Below are 24,477 nucleotides of genomic sequence, written 5' to 3'. Positions count from 1 at the left end.
ATCTTTTTACTATCCCAGTTTTAAGAGATACTTGTTATTTTAATTGCAAATTTTACTTTTCTTTATAACCTAATTGTATATACCAGTGAATCTCAGTCCTGGTGCATTAGAATTACCTGTGGAAATTTTTCTTTCTTTTTTTTTTTTTTTTTTTTTTTTTTAAAGTAGGCTCCATGCCCAACAAGGGGCTTGAACTCACAACACTGAAATTAAGAGTTGTGTGCTCTACTGAGCCAGCCAGGTGCCCCTAGAATTTTTAAATAAACTGTTGCTGGTACCACAGCCAGAGTTGTTTTTTGTTTGTTTGTTTTTTAATCTAGCCAGGATTAACAGAGCCATTGGTAAGTAGCAGGGGTGTCCCATGAAACGGCAGTACCACACCTGGGAATTTGTTAGAAATGAAAATTTTCAAGGGCTACCAACGACTGCTAAGCAGAACCCAGAAATTTGTGACTGTGAGCCTACCAGGTGATATCCTTGGATGCAGGCTAAAGTTTGGATATCCCTGGTACTTAGTATAAAATTTTTAAGTTTTTTTTTTTAAGATTTTATTTATTTATTTGACAGAGAGAGATCACAAGAGGCAGGCAGAGAGAGAGGAGGTAGCAGGCTCCCTGCCAAGCAGAGAGCCCAATGTGGGGCTTGACCCCAGGACCCTGGGATCATGACCTGAGCTGAAGGCAGAGGCTTTAACCCAATGAACCACCCAGGCACCCCAATTTTTAAGTTTTTAATCTCTTTAAATAGAAGATTTAATTTTCTGTTCTCTAAGAAGAATATAAAATGATAATACAAAAGAGAAAGATATTTACATTAAGGGTAATCTAGCACGGTTCTATTTTTTTCCAGAAATAAACCATTATAAACACCCAACTCAACATTAGTTCTAGTTAAGGAAAAATGCTTAATGGAAGGGTAGGGAATAATTTATTCACAGGCCAGTTAATAAAACCCTGGAATGTTCTTGCCCAGAGCAACTTTTCCAACCGTACTTCCTTGTTCTGATCACAAAGGCACTTTTCTAAGACATAATTAAGACTTCTAGCCATATCATACCTTTTAACCCAGGAATATCACTGCTAGGAATAGAGAGGAAAACAAATTATACTCCATGATTTTCTCCAAAGCACTGTAAATAACAGAGGAGGGGGATCTGAAAGCAAGTTAAATGTCCAACAATGAAGAAATGATTCCATAAATTACAGCATCAATAGGATGGAATATTGCTCAACCATTAAAATGATGCTTTCCGCATGAGATTTTAAATAATATGGAAAAATGCTTATTTTATAGCATCGTATGTGCATGTTCTCTCTCTGTCTCTGTTGATTGAAAAAGACAATGAAGAGCACCAAAATATTAATGCTGGTTATCTCTGAGTAGTAGGATTATGAATAGATTTATTTTTTTATATTTATTAGTTTTTAAAACTTTCCATCATAGGAGTACGCTTAATCTACTAATCAGAAGATCTATAAATATAGTAATAGAACATCTATTCTAAATTAGGATCTTCAAATAGTGATTAATCAGTAAGCTTTCAAAAAACAGTAACTGGGGGAAACAAGTACCTTTTTCTCTCCCCATCCTACTACTCTTTTCTCATAGAGCTCCTTCTAACACTCTAATTTCTACTTTGTTTACACAGCTTTGCCATAACTCTGTAGCCAGAGATACGAAGACACTGAAGTATAATTATCCAGTGTTTTTACAATTTTAAACTGTTCAGCTAAACAGTTTGATTTTTCTTAGAATATGTAAAAAGGAGATCAAACACCCTGTTATGTGGTTCAGAGAACAGACTTTAGAATCAGACAGATCTAGGTTTGAGTCTTACTTTAGGGAGCTCACACATGTCTCCAATTCCTTACCCAGCAGGCGGGAGGAGCAGCCGTCCCTCACCGAGCTGCGCAGAGGATACAGGTAAAACACAAGACAGCAGCAGGCACTCAACAAAAAATACTACTACTGTTTTGGAGTTAAAGTTAAAGTTGGTTTTGGTGGGGTGCCTGCAGGGTTCAGCCAGTTAAGCATCTGCCCTTGGCTCAGGTCATGACCGCTTGGTCCTGGATCAAGCCCTGCGTCAGGCTGCCTGCTCCACAGGGAGTCTGCTCATCCCTCTGCCCGCATGTGCTCTCTCTCTCTCACTCAAATAAATAAATAAAATCTTTTTTTAAAAAAAGCTTTTTTTGATAAACAGCCCTCAAATTTTAATTTTCCTGTGGAAAAAAGCTTAATGAGGTGCCATGGTTGCTCACGGTCATTGGGACTTCTCCAACTACCTGTGTTTCAGAAACAGTTTGGGAATTGCCAAAATACTCTTTACAGAGTAAAGAACTCTTCAACACTATCACTTCACGGAAAGCAGCATGCGAACATCTGCAAACAAAAGATAGTCTCTGAGTAAAGGACATCATCCCAAACAAAGGACAGTGGGCAACTGCACGCCAAAATTATCCTTGTGTTTTCCATTTTGTCACCTACCAGTATATACTTAAAGACCAACAACAGTTTGCAAACTGACTCTAGATGAAAGGCACTCAACTTCCTAGCCTAACTCTTCCCATTAAATTAAGTTTTTCTATCTACATCATGGGATGTTCATTCAACAAACATTAACCAAACCTACTAGTTGCGATTAAAGGAATTTAAGCTCAAATGAGGTTAAGTATGTGAAAACATGATTCATTGTATGTATTTTGCAAGGTAACATTAAGTTATATACTACTGTTATTATAAAAAAAACCCACAAATATTATAAATTAATTCCTAAAAGAAAAAAAGATTTCCCTCCCACGTTTTAATGTCTAGCTCATTTTCTACTCATGCTACCACAAATGACATTTAGAATTTTTAGAATAAACATATGCCACACTTTTTCTGTAGAAAATAGTCATATTTGTGATATAGCTCATGACTCTGTCATTCTCTGTCTCATGAAAATTAAGAATATTACTTTTCTCTCAGAATAGTATGGCTCCCAAGGGAAAGTTATTAAGCTAGAAATTGCTGCTATAATTACCAGCATGCAGAATCTGAATTCTAAGGAAGACAATTTAGGAAGATTTAAAATATAGGTTTAGACAGAGAAAATTTTATTTTCTTATTTTTGAAAGTATTGTGGGATGCCTGGATGGCTCAGTCAGTTAAGCGTCTGCCTTTGGCTCAGTTCATGATCTTGGAGGCCCAGGATCAAGCCCACATCAGGATCCCTGCTCAGTGGTGAATGTGCCCCTCACCTTGCTCATGCTCTCTCTCTCTCTCAAATAAATACATAGGATCTTTAAAAAAAAAAAAAAAAAAGAAAGAAAGAAACTGCTGTAAGATTTTCCAAGTGTTAAAATTCACTGTCAAGTACAATGATGAAGAAATAACAAGACACCAAATGTAGAAATTATATAGTTTTATAATTTTCTCTGTTGCTTCTTAATCCACTGAAAATAATTTCATAATAGAATATTTTTGGGCATCTTCTCGTTACTTTCTTCGGTTTCTACTTCTTTAGGCAACAATGGCTTGATCTTTAGTAACAAACCTTCACTTGTTGAACTACGAAGGAAAGCTCGTACCACGAAAGGTCCTGGAAACAAGGACAAGAATCAACTTTTATTTTATTCCATAAATAGAATAGAAAAAAATAGAGCATACAACAAACCTTATAAAACTTACATTGTATTTTCCCCTTGAAAAGTACTGATATTACTAAAGTAATATTTTTAATTACAAGGAATATCATCTCGTGTCTACAGTAGAAGACTAAGTGTACTCTAGCATACTATCCTTGAAGCTACACATTCTGTAATAATTAATTTCTCTCTTCCAGAAGATGACCACCTAGAATTTATCTTACTGCAAAGCTGAAAGTGAAGGGAGCAGGTGGTGATATTTACATTTGATGGCAATATTCTAAATATTGATTTGAAACAGCACCGATGCTACTCTGTGTTACTGAACATTTAGTAAAAATTCCCTAAAAATTAAAAGGCTTTTCATAAGAACAATTAAGGGACTTCATTTAAAACGCCCAAAAAAAGACGGATAATTGAGGATGGCAGCATAAGAAGATCCTTAACTCACCTCTTCTCACAGACACAGCAAATCTACAACTACATATGAATACATTCCTCAAAGAAGTCCTGAGGACTACAGGAGCAGCATATCCATAACAGAAGATAAAAGGGCTGCACTGAGAGAGGCAGAAAAGTCAGAGATCACACTCTATGCAAAAGCCCCATCCCAGGCAAGGTTACCAACAATCAGGAGGGATCTCAAAAATACAGAACTTTTCCCTGCTGACCAAGGGTTTTGTCTTCCACACCAGGCACCCCAACCACTGTGTCCTGTACCAGAGAGATGAGCTCCCAAAATTATGGCTTTGAAAACCAACAGGGTGCATCCAGAATCATAGAACTGGAAAGAACAGAGAATGGACTTTAGGTTCACATACAAACTCACTCCACAACCTCGTGCAAAAAAGAAGCCGTCTGAAAAGCCTCTGGACTGTATGTGAAGGAAACTCCCTTATTAATCCTAAAGCAACCTGAAAAGCAGGAACCTGCTGAGACTCTCTGGGGATGAAAGTGCAGGCAGCTGCCATTTTTGCAATCTCATTTAACCTTGCTCATGTCTGTGCTGGTGGGAGCCATGCTGGCGACCCCACTCTAACCTAATGCCATTGGGCATGCTCTGCGCCCCCATTCCCCAGCCACAGCACAGCTGGGGGGGCAGAGCCCCATGCGCTACTACCTCACCGTGCTGCAGCCAAACCACAACCAACCAGATGAGCAGCCACACCCAAAAATGCAACCTGTTGCACAGCCAGTCAGGTGAGACCCCACCCCGGCTCCTTCATTCCTTCCTCCACTGCCTACAGACAGACAAGCACCCCACACCCATTTCACCCCAACCCACACACAGCCGACAGGTGTGTGAAGTCCACACAGGGGATGCCCCTTGAGCACATGGCTCCCTTGTACTTCTAAGCCCCACAGAAAATCTTGTACACAGGGCCACTTCCTCAAGACTGGGAGAGGGAGTTATTTCAATACAAAAGAACAAGGCAACACCTCCGAAAAAGACTTTAACGAAATGGAGATCAGTAATCGACCTGATGAAGAGATCAAAGTAATAATGGTCATAAAGATGCTTACTAGGGAGAAGAATGAACGAACACAAGGAGAACTTCAACAAAGAGAGAGAAAATACATGAAAGTACCAAACAAAAATCACGAGCTGAAGAATAAAATTACTGAACTGCCTACACACGAGGGGTTCAACAGTAGACTGGATGAAGAACAGAGCACTAACCTGGCAGACACAGGAGAGGACTCACCCAGACAAGGGAACAAAAAGGAAAAAGAATTTTAAATAGTAAAAATAGCTTAAGGAACACAGAGGACAACATCAAGCAGAATAACATTCTCATTATAGGGGTCCCAGAAGGAAAAGAAAGGGGCAGAAAACTTATACAAAGAAGTAATAATTGAAAAACCTAACTTCAGGAAGGAAATCAACATCCAGATCCAAGAAGGTCAGAAAGTTCCGAAGAGATGAAACCAAAGAGAGTCACGCCAAGACATGTTATCATTAAAATGTCAAAAGTTAAAGAGAGAGTTCTTAAAAGCAGCAGGAAAAAAACAACTTGACACATACAAAGGACCTCATAGAGTTATCAGCAAATTTTTCAGAAGAAACACTGAAGGCCAAATTGACCAGCAAGACATATTCAAAGTTCTTTTTTTAAAATTTTTTATTTGACAGACGGAGATCACAGGCAGACAGAGAGGCAGGCAGAGAGAGAGAGGGAAGCAGGCTCCCGGCCAAGCAGAGAGCCCGATGTGGGGCTCGATCCCAGGACCCTGGGATCATGACCTGAGCAGAAGGCAGAGGCTTTACCCCACTGAGCCACGTGTCCCCATATTCAAAGTTCTTAAAGGAAAAAACTTATAACCAAGAATAATCCACCAAGAAGCTTATCATTCAAAATAGAAGGAGAGACAGTTTTTCAGATAAGTAAAAGCTAAAGGAGCTCATGATCACTAACCAACCTTATAAGAAATGTCAAAAGATGGGGGCACCTGGGTGGCTCAATGAGTTAAGCCTCTGCCTTTGGCTCAGGTCATGATCTCAGGGTGCTGGGATAGAGCCCCACACCAGGCTCTCTGCTCAGCAGGGAGCCTGCTTCCTCCTCTCTCTCTGTCTGCCTCTCTGCCTACTTGTGATCTCTCTCTCTCTGTCAAATAAATAAATAAAACAAATAAATAAATAAAGTCTTTAAAAAAATGTCAAAGGAACTTCTTTAAGCTGAAATGAAAGACTATTAATAATGACAAGAAAATATACTAAAGTAAAAATCTCACTGGAAAATATATTGTAAAGGTAGTACATTTACTTACTTATACAGCTAGCAGAAAAGTCAAAAGAGAAAGTGGTAAAACTAACTAAAGCTATAATAATTAGTTAAGGGATACATAAAATGAAAAAGTATAAAATATGACATAAAAACCATAAAATACAGAAGGTGAACTAAAAATGCAGAATTCTGGAATGAGTTTTAATTAAGTTGCTACCAACTGAAAACAGACTGCTATACACATAGAATGGTATATGTGAACCTCCTGGTAACCACAAAGAGAAAAACTTGTCACAAATATAAAAAGAAAATGAGAAAGGAATCTAAACATAACATTAAAGGAAATTAACAAACCAGGAGGAAATAGAAAAGGAGAAGAAAGAAACAGAGAAGAACAATAAAACCACCCAGAAAACAGTTAACCAAATGGCAATAAGTACACACCTATCAATAATTACTTTAAATGTAAATGGACTAAATCCTTTAATTAAAGACAGAGAGTAGCTGAATGGATTTATAAACAAAAACAAGGGACACCCGGGTGGCTCAGTTGGTTAAGCATCTCCCTTTGGCTTAGGTCACAATCCCAGGGAGCTGGGATGGAGTCCCGCATTGGGCTCCTTGCTTATTAGCAGGGAGCCTGCTGCTCCCTCTGCCTGCCACCCCCCCTGCTTGTGCTCGCTTGCGTGTTCTCTCTCTCTAACAAATAAAATCTTAAAAAAAGAACACACACAAAACCCAAAAACAAGACTCATCTACACCCTGCCTATAAGAGACTCAGCACAAAAGTGGAGCTTTTGAAATAAAATCTAAAAAGAAAACAAACAAAAAAAGAAGTAAGGACTGAGAGTAAAGGGACGGAAAAAGATATTCCATGTAAATGGAAACAAACAAGAAGCTGGTTTAGCTCAATTTACCCAACAAAACAGATTCTATTTTTTTTTTTTTTGAAGATTTTGTTTACTCATTTGAGCCAGAGAGAGAGAGAAAGCACAAGCAGGGGGAGAGGTAGAAGGAGAAACAGACTCCCTGTTGAGCTGGAAGCTGTACGTGGGGCTAGATCCCAGGCCCTAGAGATCATGACCTGAGCCAAAGGCAGACCTGTAACCATTTGAGCCACCCAGGCACCCCAGCAAAACAGATTTTAAAACAGAATGTAATAAAAGACAAAGAAGGTCATTACATAGATGATAAAAGGGTCAACCTGGCAAGAAGATATACTATTATAAATATCTATGCACCCAACATAGGAGGACCAAAATATATAAAACAAATATTAATAATCTTGAGGAAAAGATTGACAGCAATAGTAGGGGATTTTAACACTCCACTTAAACATCAATGATCACCTAAACAGATAATCTATAAGGAAACATCACCCGTAAACAACACATTAGACCAAATGGACTTAATAGATTTACACAGAACATTCCATTCAAAACAGAACACACATTTGGGGCACCTGGGTGGCTCAGTGGGTTAAAGCCTCTGCCTTCGGCTCCGGTCATGATCCCAGGATCCTGGGACCGAGCCCCATATCGGGCTCTCTGCTCAGCAGGGAGCCTGCTTCCCCCTGTCTCTCTGCCTGCCTCTCTGCCTACTTGTGATCTCTGTCAAATAAATACATAATAATCTTTAAAAACAAACAAACAAACAAACAAACAAAAAAAAACAGAACACACATTCTTGTCAAGTGCACATGGAACATTCTCCAAGACAGATAGATCATGGGTTAGGCCACAAAACAACTCTCAATAAATTTAAGACTGAAATCATATCAAGAATCTTTTCTGACCACAATAATATGGAAACTAGAAGTCAATTACAAGAAAAAGAATGGGAAAAACACAAAAACGTGCAGATTAAATAACATGCTACAACAATGGGTCATCAAAGAAATAAAAGGAAAAATTTAAAAATACCTAGAGACATGTGAAAACAGAAATACAACATACAAAAATCTATGGGATGCATTAGAAGTGGTTGGAAGAGAGAAGTTTATAGCAACACAGGCCTACTTCAAAACACAAGAAAAATCTCAAACAGCTTAACTTTAAACCTAAAGGAACTACAAAACGAGGAACAAATTAAACACAAAGTTAGTACAAGAAAAGAAATAATAAATATCAGAGTTGGGGCGCCCAGGTGAGTTAGTGGGTTAAGCCTCTCTCTGCCTTCGGCTCAGGTCATGATTTCAGGGTCCTGGGATTGAGCCCCACATTGTGCTCTCTGCTCAGCGAGAAGCCTGCTTCCCCCTCTCTCTCTGACTGTTGCTCTGCCTACTTGTGATCTCTCTGTCAAGTAAACAAATAAAATCTTTAAATAAATAAATATTAGAGTGGAAAATAATAGAAAAAAGATAAAGAAATGAAATAGACCTAAAAGGACAATAGAAAAAAATAAATGAGGGAACCTGGGTGGCTCAGTGGGTTAAACTTCTACCTGTGGCTCAGGTCATGATCCCAGGGTCCTGGGATCGAGTCCCGCATCGGGCTCTCTGCTCAGCGGGTAACCTGCTTCCTCCTCTCTCTCTCTGCCTGCCTCTCTGCCTACTTGTGATCTCTGTCAAACAAATAAATAAAATCTTTAAAAAAAAAAAATGAATGATACTAAGAGCTGGTTCTTTGAAAAGATAAGCAAAATTGACAAATCATTAATTAGACTCAACAAGAAAAAGTCATAAATGAAAGAAAATTATAACTGATACCACAGAAATACAAAATCCTAAGACTACTATGAACAGGTATATGTCAGCAAACCGGATAAGCTAGCAAAACCTATCAAATACTTAGAAACAAACAAACTTCGAAGACTGAATCAGGAAGAACAAAAAAATCTGAACAAACTGATAATAGAAAAGAGATTGAACTGACTCAGTAATCAAAAACCTCCTAACAAACAAAAAGCCAAAACCAAATGGCTTGACTGGTGATTTCTGACAGACATTTAAGGAAGATTTAGTACCTAACTTCCTTTAACTCTTCCAAAAACCCGAAGAGGACAGAATGCATCCAAACTCATTTTATAAGGCCAGTATTATTACCCTGACACCAAAATTAAACAACACCATCACAAAAAAAGAAAATTACAGGTCAATAACCCTGATGAACATATATGCATAAATCTTCCACAATGTATTAGCAAACCAAATTCAAGAATCATAACCCATGATTAAGTGGGATTTATTCCAGGGACGAAAGGATGGCTCAACATGCATACATCAATGGGATACAGATTAACAAAATGTAAAATAAAAATCATATGATCACCTCAATACATGTAGAAAAACCATCTAACAAAAGTCGTATCCATTTACAATAAAAACTATCTACAAAGCAGGTAAAGAGAGAACATATACACCTTAACATACTAAAGGTCATATACAAACCCACAATTAATATCATACTAAATGATGAAAAGCTAGAAGCTTACCTTTAAGATCAGGAACAGAGACAAGGATGCCCACTCTCCCCACTATTAGCCAACACAGCATTGGAATTCCTAGTCACAGCACTTAGGCAACAACATGGAGGAAAGGAAGACGTAAAATTGTCCGTTCGCAGCAGACATGGTATTATAGATAAAAAAAAAAAAAAGATGACTACACCAAAAACCAATTAGAACCAATAAACAAATTCAGTAAAGTGGCAGGGGACAGGGAAGGAGCAAGATGGTGAAGAAGCAGGAGACCCTGTTCCAATCAGTCCCCTGAGGCGAGCTAAATGTCTACCAGAACACTCTGAACACCCGTGAAATCAGCCTGAGATGAAGATTACATACTTCCGGATCTCTACGGAGGTGGAGGACACCAGTGGAGAGGTAAAGCAGAGCGCAACTATTGGACTGATATCAGAGGATAAACAGAAGCATGAGGGAGCCACCACAAGCGACTCACTGGAAAGTAATACCCCAATAAGAAAATGTCCCATGCTTGGGGACCAGCATCAACCTGGAGTCTAATGAAAAGTGCTCAAAGAGAACAAAAGGTCTTCAGGTGCAACGGGTGGGATCAGATGGCCACGGGCACGGTCCTAAGCCCACGTGGTCCCAGGACGGTCATAGCCTCAGGGCTCGCACCCACGCCTGCCCCAGAGAGCCTGGTGTGGGCGCCAGCAGGCAGTCTTTGAACCCGTAGGCTTCTGCAACCTGCACTGCTGCCAGGTGGACCCCAGACAGCAGTACTGACAGCCGCCAGGATCGGGCACCCCCAGACCAATATACTTGCGGTTTTAGAGGCACGAGGGGTGCAGAGACAAGTGGGGACATCAGGCAACCATTAGACAGTGGCTTGGAGTCTGCATCAGCTGTGGAAGGTTACGGTGTTCAGCGGAGATTGCAGAGGGGGAGACTGTGTGTTCTGCACCATCCAGGGGGGATCAGACTGAGGTTTCTCTCTGAGGCCAAGGACTGAGTACAGACAGTTTACTTTTTGCACTAGCCCTCTGAAAAGCTGCAAAAAGCTGCCCCAAACCAAAAACCTCCAGAGTACAAAAACCTGAAAAACAGGTTTCCACAGAGCCCAGACCCTTGATAGAAGGCAGGGTGACTCAGACCAAGCAAGACTGACTGAAAAATAACACACAGGCCCTGCCCCCAGACGACAAGCCAAAAGAACGAGAGGACAACCACCACAGGGTCCCCTGAAACTGTAAAACCCCAACATAGGGGAAAACAATATATTAAGCTCCCAGTATTGCCCTAAAACGTGTATATTTCATAGATACAACTTTTTACAATTAGTTCTCACAATTCTTCTTTTATTTTTTTAACCTACTTACCATTACAACTAGATATTAAATACAACATATTACATAACAACTTTTGAACTTGAACTTTTTTATACATATACCTGGGTTTCATTTTCTTTTTTTTTTAATATATATAGATATAGTAAGCTTCAAGGTAATCCTTTTTTTCTTATTCAATACTACTCCTGTACATAAGCCAGTTTTAATTTCCCTGTATCTCTGGAAAGTTGAGTCCTTTAACAAAGATAAAAAGATACCCCCAGGAAATACTGAAATAACCTTCCTTGCCCATATCAAGGGTTTATAACCACTTTCCCATCTTATTTTTCTGTTATCTTATTCCTTTTTTTTTTTTTTAAGATTTTATTTATTTATTTGTCAGAGAGAGAGGGAGAGAGAGCGAGCACAGGCAGACAGAATGGCAGGCAGAGGGAGAAGCAGGCTCCCTGCCGAGCAAGGAGCCCGATGTGGGACTCGATCCCAGGACACTGGGATCATGACTTGAGCCGAAGGCAGCCGCTCAACCAACTGAGCCACCCAGGCGTCCCTCGGTTATCTTATTCTTTCTGTATATGTGTTTCTGTTTTACTACCATATAAATCTTATTCTTGGGGTTCATTTTGGATGAGTTTTTCTTTTTTTTCTTTCTTGTCTTTTACTTTTGTTAGTCTTTCTGTTTGTTCATTTTCAGTTTATGTATATTATAAATCTTACTTTGGGGACTCATTTTGGCTGTTTTTTTTTCCTGTCTTTTTTCTCTTTTTATCATTTTTCTTTCTTATTGGTGGTAACTTCCAATTGCTCCAAAACTTTCCAAGGGGCATCTTGACTGGATCATGTTCAGTATATTCAGCTCTATATCCCCTCAACCACCTCTCACCAAAATGACTAGGAGGAAGAACACCCAAAAGAGGAAAAATTCAGAGACTGTGACTTCTGCCACAGAATTATTGGATATGGACATAAGCCATATGTTGGTAATGGAATTTAGGGTAAAAATTGTTCAGGCAATGGCTAGGTTGGAGAAGACCATTAGTGGCAACGTAGAATCTCTAAAAGTGGAAGTGAGAGCCATCTAGCAGAAGGTAAAAATGTTATCAAGAAGATCCACTCTAATCTAAATACTCTAACAGCGAGAGTAACCGAAGCAGAAGGCTGAATTAGTAATCTAGAAGACAAAATGATAGAAAAGCAGGACCAGGAGGAGGCCTTGAACAAACAACATAGAAGCCATGAAAAGAGAATTAAGGAAATAAATGATGCAATGAAACATTCCAATGCCAGAATTACTGGGATCCCTGAGGGGGATGGAGAAAGAGAGAAGACTAGAAGATATAATTTAACAAATACTGGATGAAAATTTCCCTAATCTGGGAAATGGAACAAGTGTACATGTCCTAGAGGCAGAGAGGACCCTCCCAAAGATCAACAAGTCTAGAAAGACCTCAAGGACATAATTGTGAGATTCACGAATCATAAATTCAGACAGGATATCTTAACAGCAGATAGGGGAAAGAGATTCCTTACGTACAGAGGAAGGAGCATCAGAATAACATCAGACCTGTCCACAGAAACCTGGCTAACCAGAAAGGACTGGCAAGACATACTCAGGGCATTAAATGAGAAGAATATGCAGCCAAGTATACTTTATCCAGCAAGGCTGACATTCAGAATGAATGGAGAGATAAAGAGCTTCCAAGACCAGCAAGGTCTAAAAGACTATGTGACCACCACGCCAGCACTACAAGAAAAACTAAGGGGATCTATAAAAGAAAGAATCCAAGAGTGATACAGAACAGAAATATACAGAGACAATGTATAGAAACAAGGACTTCACAGGCAATATGATGTCAATAAAAACTTATCTTTCAATAATTACTCTCAATGTGAACAGCCTAAGTGCTCCCATAAAAAGGCACAGGGTTGCAGACTGGAAAAAACAACAGGACCCGTCCATATGTTGTTTACAAGAGATACATTTTGAACCTAAAGATATACCCAGAAAGTGAAGGGATAGAGAACCATCTTTCATGCCAATGGACCTCAAAAGAAAGCTGGGAGATAAATTAGATTTTAAACTAAAGACTGTAGTCAGAGATACAGAAGGACACTACACATCATTCCTTTTTTTTTTTTTTTAAAAGATTTATTTATTTATTTATTTGACAGACAGAGATCACAAGTAGGCAGAGGCAGGCAGAGAGAGAGGAAGAAGCAGGCTCCCTGCTGAGCAGAGAGCCCGATGTGGGACTCGATCCCAGGACCCTGAGATCATGACCCGAGCCGAAGGCAGCGGCTTAACCCACTGAGCCACCCAGGCGCCCCACTACACATCATTCTTAAAGGGTCTATCCAACAAGAGCTAACAACTGTAAATATTTATGCCCCCAACATAGGAGCAGCCAACTACATAAGCCAACTGTTAAAGAAAATAGTCATATTGATGTGAACACATTAATTTTAGGGGATCTTAACACGCCACTCTCAACAGCAAACAGATCATCTAAGCAGAAAATCAACAAAGAAACAAGAGGTTTGATCAACACATTGAACCGGATGAACCTCATAGATCTATGTAGAACATTCCACCCTAAAACAACAGAATACTCATCCTTCTTGAGTGCACATGGAACTCTCTCCAGAATACACCACATACTGGGTCACATATCAGGGCTCAACCAATACTAAAAGACTGAGATTATTCCCTGCATATTCTCAGACCACAATGCTTTGAAACTGAAACTCAATCACAAGAAAAAGTTTGGAAGGAATTCAAACACTTGAAAGTTAAAGACCATCCTGCTCAAAAATGTTTGGATCAACCAGGAAATCAAAGAGGAACTTAAACAATTCAAGGAAACCAATGAGAATGAAGACACATTGGTCCAAAACCTGGACCAATGGCAAAGGCAGTCCTAAGGGGGAAATATAGCCATCCAAGGCTCACTAAAAAAACCTGAAAAATTCCGAATACACTAACTCTCTTTACACCTTAAAGAACTGGAAAATCAACAACAAATTAAGCCAACCCCATGCACAATAAGGGAAATATGATTAGAGCAGAGGTCAATGAGATACAGTAGATCAGAGATACAGTAGAACACATCAACGAAACTAAAAGCTGGTTCTCTGAAAGAAAACAGAGAGGACCAAACTTAATAAAATTATGCATGAAAGGCGAGAGATCATGACTAACACCAAGGAAACAGAAACAATCATCACAAAGTATTATCAACACTTATATGCCAATAAGTTAAACAACCTAAAAGAAATGGATACATTCCTGGAAACCTATAAACTTCTAAGATTGAAACAGGAGGAAACTGACAACTTGAATAGACCAATATCTACTAATGAGATTGAAGCAGTGATCAAAAACCTCCCAAAAAACAAGAGCCCAGGACCTGACAGATTCCCTGGGGAATTATAACAAAAATTCAAAGAAGAAATAATACCTATTCTTCTGAAGCTCTTTCAAGAAATAGAAAAAGAGGGAAAACTTCCAGACTCTTTCTATTAAGCCAGCATTACCTTGTTCCCCAAACCAGGCAAAGACCCCATCAAAAAGGAGAATTTCAGACCAATGTCCCTGATGAATATGGATGCCAAGATTCTCAACAAGATGCTAGCTAATAGGATCCAACAGTACATTAAAGATTATCCACCACGACCAGGTGGGATTTATCCCTGGGATGCAAGGGTGGTTCAAAATTAGCAAGTCAATCAGTGTGCTAGAACAAATCAATAAGAGAAGAGAGAAGAACCACATGGTCCTCTCAATTGATGCAGAAAAGCATTTGACAAAATACAGCATCCGTTTCTGATTAAAACTCTTCAAACTGTAGGGAGAGACAGAACATTCCTCAACTTCATAAAATCTATCTATGAAAACCCCACAGAGAATATGATTCTCAATGGGGAAAAACTGAGAGCCTTCCCTTTGAGATCAGGAACGCAACAAGGATGCCCACTCTCGCCACTGTTGTTCAACATAGTACTAGAAGTCCTAGCAACAGCAATCAGACAACAAAAAGCAATAAAAGGTACTCAAACTGGCAAATAAGAAATCAAACTCACTCTTCGCAGATGAGAAGATACTTTATATGGAAAACCCAAAAGACCCCACAACCGAACTACTAGAACTCATGTAGCAATTCAGTAATGTGGCAGGATACAAAATCAATGTATGGGAATCAGTTGCTTTCTTATACACTAACAATGAAAATATAGAAAGGGAAATTAGAAAATCGATTCCATTTACTATGGCACCAAGAACTATAAGGTACCTTGGAATAAATCTAACCAAAAAGGTAAAAGATCTGTACTCAAGGAACTACAGAACACTCATGAAAGAAACTGAAGAAGACACGAAAAGATAGAAAAGCATTCCACGCTTGTGTATTGGAAGAATAAACATTGTTAAAATGTCTATACTGCCTAGAGCAACCTATACTTTCATTGCCTCCTGATCAAAATTCCACCAGCATTCTTCAAAGTGCTGGAACAAACAGTCCTAAAATTTGTATGGAACCAGAAAAGACTCCAAATTGCTAAGGAACTGCTGAAAAAGAGAAACAAAGCTGGGGGCATCACGTTCCTGGTTTCAAGCTTTACTACAAAGCTGTGATCACCAAGACAGCACAGTACTGGCACAAAAACAGACACACAGACCAGTGGAACAGAGTGGAGAGTCCAGATTTGGACCCTCAACTCTATGATCAAATAATCTTCAACAAAGCAGGAAAAAATATCCAGTGGAAAAAAAACAGTCTCTTCAATAGATGGTGCTGGGAAAATTGGACAGCTATGTGTAGAAGAATGAAACTCGACCATTTTCTCATACCATACACAAAAATAAACTCAAATGGATGAAAGACCTCAACGTGAAGCAGGAATCTATCAAAATCCCAGAAGAGAACACAGGCAGTAATCCCTTTGACATCGGCCACAGCAACTTCTTTCAAAACATGTCTCCAAAGGCAAAGGAAACCAAAGTGAAAATGAACTTCTGGAACTTTATCAAGATCAAAAGCTTCTGCACAGCAAAGGAAACAGTCAACAAAACAAAGAGGCAACCCACAGAACGCGAGAAGATATTCACAAATGACACTACAGACAAGGGGCTGATATCCAAGATCTATACAGAACTGCTCAAACTCAACCACACAAAACAGATAATCAAAAAATGGGCAGAAGACATAAACACACACTTCTCCAAAGAAGACACACAAATGTCTAACAGACACATGAAAAAATGGTCATCATCATTAGCCATCACGGAGATTCAAATCAAAACCATATGGAGATACCACCTTACACCGGTTAGAATGGCCAAAATTAGCAAGACAGGAAACAACATGTGTTGGAGAGGATGTGGAGAAAGGGGAACCCTCTTACACTGTTGGTGGGAATGCAAGTTGGTGCAGACACTTTGGAAAACAGTGTGGAGATTCCTTAAGAAATTAAAAATAGAGCTTCCCTATGACCCTGACATTGCACTCCTGGGTATTTACCCCAAAGATACAGATGTAGTGAAAAGAAGGACCATCTGTACCCCAATGTTCATAGCAGCAATGGCCACAGTCGCCAAACTGTGGAAAGAACCAAGATGCCCTTCAACGGACGAATGGATAAGGAAGATGTGGTCCATATACACTATGGAGTATGATGCCTCCATCAGAAAGGATGAATACCCAACTTTTGTATCAACATGGACGGGACTGGAAGAGATTATGCTGAGTGAAATAAGTCAAGCAGAGAGAGTCAGTTATCATATGGTTTCACTTATTTGTGGAGCATAACAAATAGCATGGAGGACAAGGGGAGATGGAGAGGAGAAGGGAGTTGAGGGAAATTGGAAGGGGAGGGAAACGATGAGAGACTATGGACTCTGAAAAACAATCTGAGGGTTTTGAAGGGGCTGGGGGGGGTGGATAGGAGGTTGGGGGAGTCAGGTGGTGGGTATTAGAGAGGGCATGGATTGCCTGGAGCACTGGGTGTGGTGCATAAACAATGAATTCTGTTACACTGAAAAGAAAGAAAGAAAAAAAAAAAGGAAAGAAAGTGAGGCAAACAGATCAAAACAAAAAGACTGAGAAGGACAATTAAAAAATAAATAAATAAATAAATAAATTGGGCAGAGAATCTAAACAGACAATTTCCCAAACACACAGGAGGACAACAGGCACATGAAAAGCTCACCATCACTCATCACCAGGAAAATGCAAATCCAAACTACAATGAGCTATCACCTCACACCTGTCAGAGTGGCTGTTATCAAAAATAACATGTTGGCAAGGATGTGGAGAAAAAGAGAACCCTCATGCATTGTTAGTGGGAATGTAAATTAGGGCAGACATTGGAAAAGAGTATGAGGATTCCTCAAAAAACCACCAAAAGAATGACCATATGGCCCAGCAATTCCACTTATGGGTATGTATCAGAAGAAAATGAACACACTAGTTTGAAAAGATATATGCAGCCCTACGTTCCTTGCAGCATATTTGCAATAGTCAAGATCAGGAGACAACCTAAGCGTCCATCTATACGTGACGGAACAAAGAAGATATGGTGCACGTGCGCGCACACATGCACACACACACACACACACACACACACACAATGAAATATTACTCAGGCATATTAAAGAATGAAATCTAACTATTTGTGGCATTAATGGACCTCGAGGAGACTTTGCTAAGTGAAATGAGGCAGACAGAGAAAGGTAAATATCAATGACTTCATGGATAAGTAAAATCTAAAATACACAACAAACTAATGAAACCAAACCCCGTCTCCCAGATACGGAGAACAGACTGGTGGGTGCCAGAGGAGAAGGAAGCTGGGGGAGGGGACAAAACGGGTAAAGGGAATCAAGAGGAGCAAACATTCAGTTATGAAATCAATCAGCCAAGGGGATGTGATGCACAGCACAGGAAATAAAGTCAGCATTACTGTGTTACCTTTGTATGTGGACAGATGGTAACTAGACTTACGGTGGTGATCAATTTGTAATGTATACAAATGTTGAATTATTATGTTGTACCCTTGGAACTAAAAGGATCTTGTATATTAATTATATTAATACACAACTTTAAAAATGGCAAAAAGAGCACACACTGCTTTTAGAGATTTGCTGTTCATCATTTCACTCCTGCCAGTCTCAGAAGATCCTATACTGAAAGCAAAATGCCCCGTGGCACGTAAGAATGCGTACACGCACAATCACTAAGTACTACGGCCGTATCTATGGCAGCAGAATTAACAAGTGAGGTCTTTATTCACCAGTGTGTTAACTTCCAAAGAAGGTAAAAAATAGCTTAAGATTGTGTTTTGATTATACACTTGGTTATAAGACTAAGCCTGACAGAGTCCTATCGTGGCAAGACTAGAGACGAAGAGTCTACTGAGTATAATGAACCCTTTCTGGGCCGCAGCCCGCCAGCAGTGAAGCCTGTCTGAGGAGAGGATATGCGGGGCACATAATGCGACAGTAAGGGTCTGGCTCTGTGCTTCCATCCTATGAAACAGCCTCCACATCCCCATCAAGTTTCACGGCTGTGCAGGAATTACCAGTTTACAAGAAGTGAGTCTTATGACATGATGAAAAACTTTGTTCTTCTGAAAAAATAAGTAACATTAAGAAAGACAATTGCTAAAGCCAGAGACAAATCTAGCTCCAAAATATTTCATAAATGCTTTTAGTTTCTATTCAACACTATTGCAAGTTTAAGGCAATCAGTTACAATTTTCTTTCAAAGTTAATACTGAATGGTAGAAATAATGGAATTTACAAAGATTTCAGGATTTCCTTATTAATGTTAAAGAGGTCTCCTCTCCAAACAACTACAACTGGTTAATAAGGTCATCAGGAATCCTCTCGATTAGGATTAGGAATCCTCTGGATAAATTTTATTTATTTAACCCCTGAAAATATTGCTGCTATTGTACATTGTACTTGCTCTTGTTTTCTTAATATTTTACATTTTTTAAAGAATCCCCGAACTCTAGGGGGGTATACCGTAGCAAATCGCTTACCCAAATTGACTGGTCTGTGCTTACAGACTTCACTGATAACTGCTTGGAGATTTGCAGCTATCTGGTCACTTGGCATATCCAGCTGAAAGAAAAGGATACACAACATTAATAATGTGAAAATGAGATGATAATACAACTTTTGGTAACTGTATCAGTAATTATTTTCATCTGTTAAGCGACCTACTGAAAAGAAAAAACTTCCATCTCTCTTCCTTTAGAATGCTACACTCACAGGTGGTTACATGTCAAGACTTAATTACCCGATGAAACATATCACAGTCAAGTCTTTTCAAGCTGCTCTACTTGAGATTCCTGATTTCCAAGTATTTTCCCCAAAGTACAACCTGAGGCAGAATATACCATCCCCTTATCTTTACCTACACCCAAGGATTCAGGAATATTTCCTCTTGAAGTTTTTTGCTGATACACTTTCTTTTCTTTTTTCTTTAAGATTTTATTTATTTGAGGGAGAGAGAAAGAGCATGAACAGGGAATGTTGGGGGAGAGGGACAAGCAGGCTCCGCACGGAGAACAGAGCCCCGTGTGGGGCCCGGAGGTCATGACCTGACCTGAGTGGAAGTCAGACGCTCAGCCCACTGAGCCCCTCAGGCACCCCTGTTGTTGATTTACTTTTGAAGGAGACTATGAAAATGTCCAGAAATTCATGCTCTCAGGAGTACAAAATAAAACCACTTAACCACACACATTCACACAACACACCCCTGCTACAGGGGCATTTCCAGGACGCTATGCTAACGCTCTATGAAATAACAAATATCCTGCTCTTCAATGAAAACAGTAGTAAGTAAATATACAGTGAACAAGCCCTATACGTAAAATTCTAAAAGCTAGCTCACAACTATGGAAAAGCCCTTATGTGTACCATGTTACTCTTCTAAAATAGTTAAAATCAGCTACATTCCATCCCAATGTTTAAAGGATTTTATACTTTGCTAAATGAATCGTGGTAATAGTTGGAAATTCAAGCAAGATTTCTATTCTCCAGTGATTCTGAGATCCCTTATGAGAAACGTGCTGCGTCAGCATGGAGAGAAATCTTCATGAAAAAAATTACTCTCATTATCACCAGACAACATTTATTTGACACTCACTTGGACAAGATATAATACCAAACCCTAAATGAGAAGGTCTGGACATTATTGGAGAATTTTCACTTAAGCCAATATGTAAGTGGGAATTCTGAGAGGGGGGAAAAAAAAATCAAGCAATGCTTATTAATTCACCTTCTTAAGTCCACAGAACTTACAGGCTTTAATCAAGTAGTTCACTAGCAGAAAAGGCACCTTACATATGCTATGTTAAAAAACAAAACAAAATGAAACAAAAACTCAGGGTTGTGTCTCCCTTCGTTCCTCTCTCAACTGTCCACCTTAATCAAATGGTCCTATTATCAACCGAAGCCGGTACCACAGCTCTGTTAAGTTCCTTCACCCTTTGTTAAAGACCTAAAGCTACCTTAAATTTGGGAAAGTAATAGATACAAGAAAGAGCAGATGCCTGATACATGCTTTTACTATTTACTATTAAATTATGCTCTACACTGTTATACTATAAAATATTAAATAATATACTAAACTCAACTATACTTTTGTGGACTTATACTGCCTACAGTTAGTTAAGATGCTGAACACATGCAACATATGCTTGAGAAATACAAAACAAATAATTCCTCTACGACTTTCATTATTAGGATGACTTCAAGGACTTCACTAAGTTTTAAAATACGTAAAAAAATTTTTTTTAAAGATTTTATTTATTTGACAGACAGAGATCACAAGTAGGCAGAAAGGCAGGCAGAGAGAGAGGAGGAAGCAGGCTCCCCTCTGAGCAGAGAGCCCGATGCGGGGCTCGATCCCAGGACCCTGAGATCATGACCTGAGCCGAAGGCAGAGGCTTTAACCCACTGAGCCACCCAGGCTCCCCTGTAAAAATGTTTTTAAACATAGTTTACATTTTTGTCCAAATTCCAGAACCACTAATCTTTAGTACTGTGTCCTCTGTTCAATTTTAAAATATTTATAACCATACTTCATTTTAACTTAAGATACTATACAAAATTATGAAAAATCTATATATTTCATGGTTTATACAGTAATTATGATTATTTAATTAACTGTTGATGCTAATTATGGTAAAAAAGTATGCATGCACTTTTTTTTAAAAGATTTTCTTTCTTATTTATTTGACAGACAGAGATCACAAGTAGGCAGAGAGACAGGCAGAGAGAGAGGGGGAAGCAAGCTCTCTGATGAGCAGAGAGCCCAATGTGGGGCTCAATCCCAGGACCCTGAGACCATGACCTGAGCCGAAAGAAGAGGCTGAGCCACGCAGGCACCCCAAATTTTCTCAAACCTTGCATAGAAAATGTATTTGGGCTGACAATAACTCAGGAAACCAACATTTGCAAGCTTCTCTACCTACATCTCAGTTACTCGGCACTTCCACGGTGCGCTCATGCAATGATATTTTGTAGCCTTACGGAGGTAAGGATGGGCCATTTTGAGAGGATATTATTCTCAGTATCAGAGCATAAGACTTGGTATACTAGGAAAGAAAGAAAAAAAAACTAAACAAAACTGGGCCTGGTGGAGCCTGAGCTACAGCCAGCACTGTATTTGCACATGTGCATACATGTGCCTTTGAACCCAACAGTTACAATACTATTTATGTTTAGCTAAAGTGACTGCCCACCCCAAGACAAGGTAGTTACTCCTCATTCTGTAGCAGCAACGGTTTCAAGAAAAGACTACCTTACTGAATCCTACCTTCTGCGTAACATCCCTTATAACGTCAGAAATAATTTCCTAAATGAATACTTACCATTTACATCAACGTGGATGGAACCGGAAGGTATTATACTAAGTGAAATAAGTCAATCAGAGAAAAACAAAATATAGTTTCACTCATACATAGAACATAAAAAATAGAGCAGAGGATCATAGGGGAAGGGAGGGAAAACAATGGGAAAAAAATCAGAGAGGCAGAAAACCATGAGAGACTCTTGACTGCAGGAAACAAACTGAGGGCTGCTGGAGAACAAACTGAGGGCTGCTGGAGGGGAGGTGGAAGGGGAGGCTGGGGCATTGGGTGATGGACATTGGGGAGGGTATATGTTGTGATAAGCACTGAGTGTTATATGCAACTGATGAATTATTGAAGACCACATCTGAAACTAATGATGTACTATATGCTGGCTAAATTAAATTAAATTAAAAAAAAAAAAAAAAGAAAGAAAGAAAGAAATCCCTAAGCTGATGAGATGGAAGACTTACCAAGGATGTTTGGGTGGAGGCTCAGTGGATCCAGGTGAGCTCTATGTCTCTCTTTGCTGTAACTCTCAGATTTTCCTCTTTCCATGCAATTCCTAACCTTTGTCTTCAGTTTTTACAATGATGAGGAAACTAAAAATTAGCGGTTCCTGACCATTTTTTCAGCCCTTTGAGATGCAGATGAGTGCAAAGAAAATTGCAGCCATGCATGTCTAACGCAATGATTCCTTTTCCCCAAGATTTTATTTAAATTCCAGTTAGTTAACATACAGTGTAATACCAGTTTCAGGTGTAGAACTCAGTGATTCGTTATTTACATACAATAGCCAGGGCTCATCTCAGCAAGTGCCCTCCTTAATACCCATCACTCATTTAACCCATTCCCCTACCCACCTCTACGCAACCCTTAATTTGTTCTCTATAGTTAAGAGTCTGCAGGGGCATCTGGGTGGCAGTTTGCTAAGCATCTAACTCTTGGTTTCACCTCATGTCGTGATGCTGGTGTTGTGGAGACTACACCCCGAGTTGGGCTCCAAGCTCAGTGTAGAGTCTACTTGAGATTTTCTCTCCTCCTCTCTTTACTCCTCCCACTTGTGTCTCTCTCCAAAATGAGTAAATCTTTTTTTTTTTTTTTTTAAGAGTCTGTTTCTGGTTTGCCTCTTTTTTTACTATGTTCACCTGTTTGTTTCTTAAATTCCACATGAGTGAAATCATACAGTATTTGTCTCTGACTTAACATAATACTGTTCTCTAGCTCCACCTTGCAAATGGCAAGATTCCATTCTTTTTTTATGGCTGAGTAATATTCCATTGTATACATTTACCATATTTCCTTTATTCATTCATCAGCGAATGAACATTTGGCCCCTCTCCGTAATTTGGCTATTGTTGATAATGCTGCTATAAACATTGGGATGCATGTATCTCTTTAAATCAGTATTTCTGTTATCCTTTAGGTAAATACCTTGTTCTGCAATGCTGGATGGCAGGGTAGCTCTATTTCTAACTTTCTGAGGAACCTCTACACTGTTTTCCAGAGTAGCTGCACCAACTTGCATTCCCCCCAACAGTGAGAAGAGGGTTCCCCTTTCTCCACTTCCTCACCAACATCTATTGTTTCCTGTGTTAATTTTAGCCATTCTGACAAGCGTGAGGTAATACTATGGTTTTGATTTGTACTTCCCTGATGATGAGGGTGCTGGGTATCTTTACATATGCACGTTGGCCATGTGGATGTCTTCTTTGGAAAAATGTCTATTCATGTCTTCTGCCCATTTTTTAAAAAAGATTTTTATTTATTTATTCATCAGAGAGATATCGAGAGCACAGGCAGGCAGAGGGAGAGGGAGAAGCAGGCTCCCTGTGGAGCAAGGAGCCCGATGTGGGACTCGATCCCAGGACGCTGGGATCATGACCTGAGCCGAAGGCAGCTGCTCAACCAACTGAGCCACCCGGGCATCCCATCTGCCCATTTTTTTAACTGGAGTATTTGTTTTTTGGGTATTGAGTTTTGTAAGTACTTTATACATTTTGGATATTAAGCATTATCAGGTATGTCACTTGCAAATATCTTCTCCCATTCTGAAGGCTGCATTTAGTTTTGCTGCTCCCTCACTGTGCAGAAGCTTTTTATCTTGACAAAGGCTCAACAGTTTATGTTTGCTTCTGTTTCCCTCGCCTCAGGAGACATTAGATCCCTGGCCATGTCTTTTTCTTGTTCTTTCTTTTGAGACGAATTCCTCTGTCTTGGCATCTTGTCTAAGTTTTTGTCTTCTGGGTGTTAGGAAAGCCTGTTATGTTTCCTGAACCTGAGAGTAATGGCTTTATGAAGAAGAGGTAATTTACTATTCAGGGCCTGGCTCTTCAGGAAGTGTCTCTGCTGTGTGCTGCGTGCACCCTGCTGCTGTGTTATTGCTGCTCTGTCCCTCAGGTCGGTCCTCTGCAGAACTTCTCCCTGCCTATAGTGGGAAGTGTTTGGACCTTGATCAGAGTATGGCAAGTTTCAAAGAAGTATGCTCTGGTCAACTTTCTAAAAGAGACCTAATATGAT

The 24,477-nt window shown here is 39.5% G+C and overlaps 1 protein-coding gene across 2 annotated transcripts in view; it reads right to left on the bottom strand.

Moving 5' to 3' along the window:
* Window positions 1-3,388: 3,388 nt before the first annotated feature.
* Window positions 3,389-24,477, bottom strand: part of MRPL1 (mitochondrial ribosomal protein L1) — a 110,787-nt gene continuing 89,698 nt past the window's right edge. Inside the window, exons 8-9 of one of the 2 annotated variants that reach the window (XM_004776288.3) lie at window positions 19,138-19,219; window positions 3,389-3,580 (exon numbers count right to left, since the gene is read on the bottom strand). In XM_004776288.3, coding sequence (XP_004776345.1) covers window positions 3,447-3,580; window positions 19,138-19,219 — 216 coding nt within the window. In that variant the 3' untranslated portion in view covers window positions 3,389-3,446. The remainder of the gene's footprint in view (window positions 3,581-19,137; window positions 19,220-24,477) is intronic. The other variant, XM_045064239.1, reaches the window with a different exon arrangement.

This window comes from Mustela putorius, unplaced genomic scaffold (genome assembly GCF_011764305.1).
Source record: "Mustela putorius furo isolate JIRA1106 unplaced genomic scaffold, ASM1176430v1.1 tig00000040_pilon_pilon_pilon, whole genome shotgun sequence".
In the NCBI taxonomy this organism is placed as follows: Eukaryota; Metazoa; Chordata; class Mammalia; order Carnivora; family Mustelidae; genus Mustela; species Mustela putorius.
The sequence above is the reverse complement of the archived record's forward strand: the minus strand, read 5'-3'. Positions and strand labels throughout refer to the sequence as shown.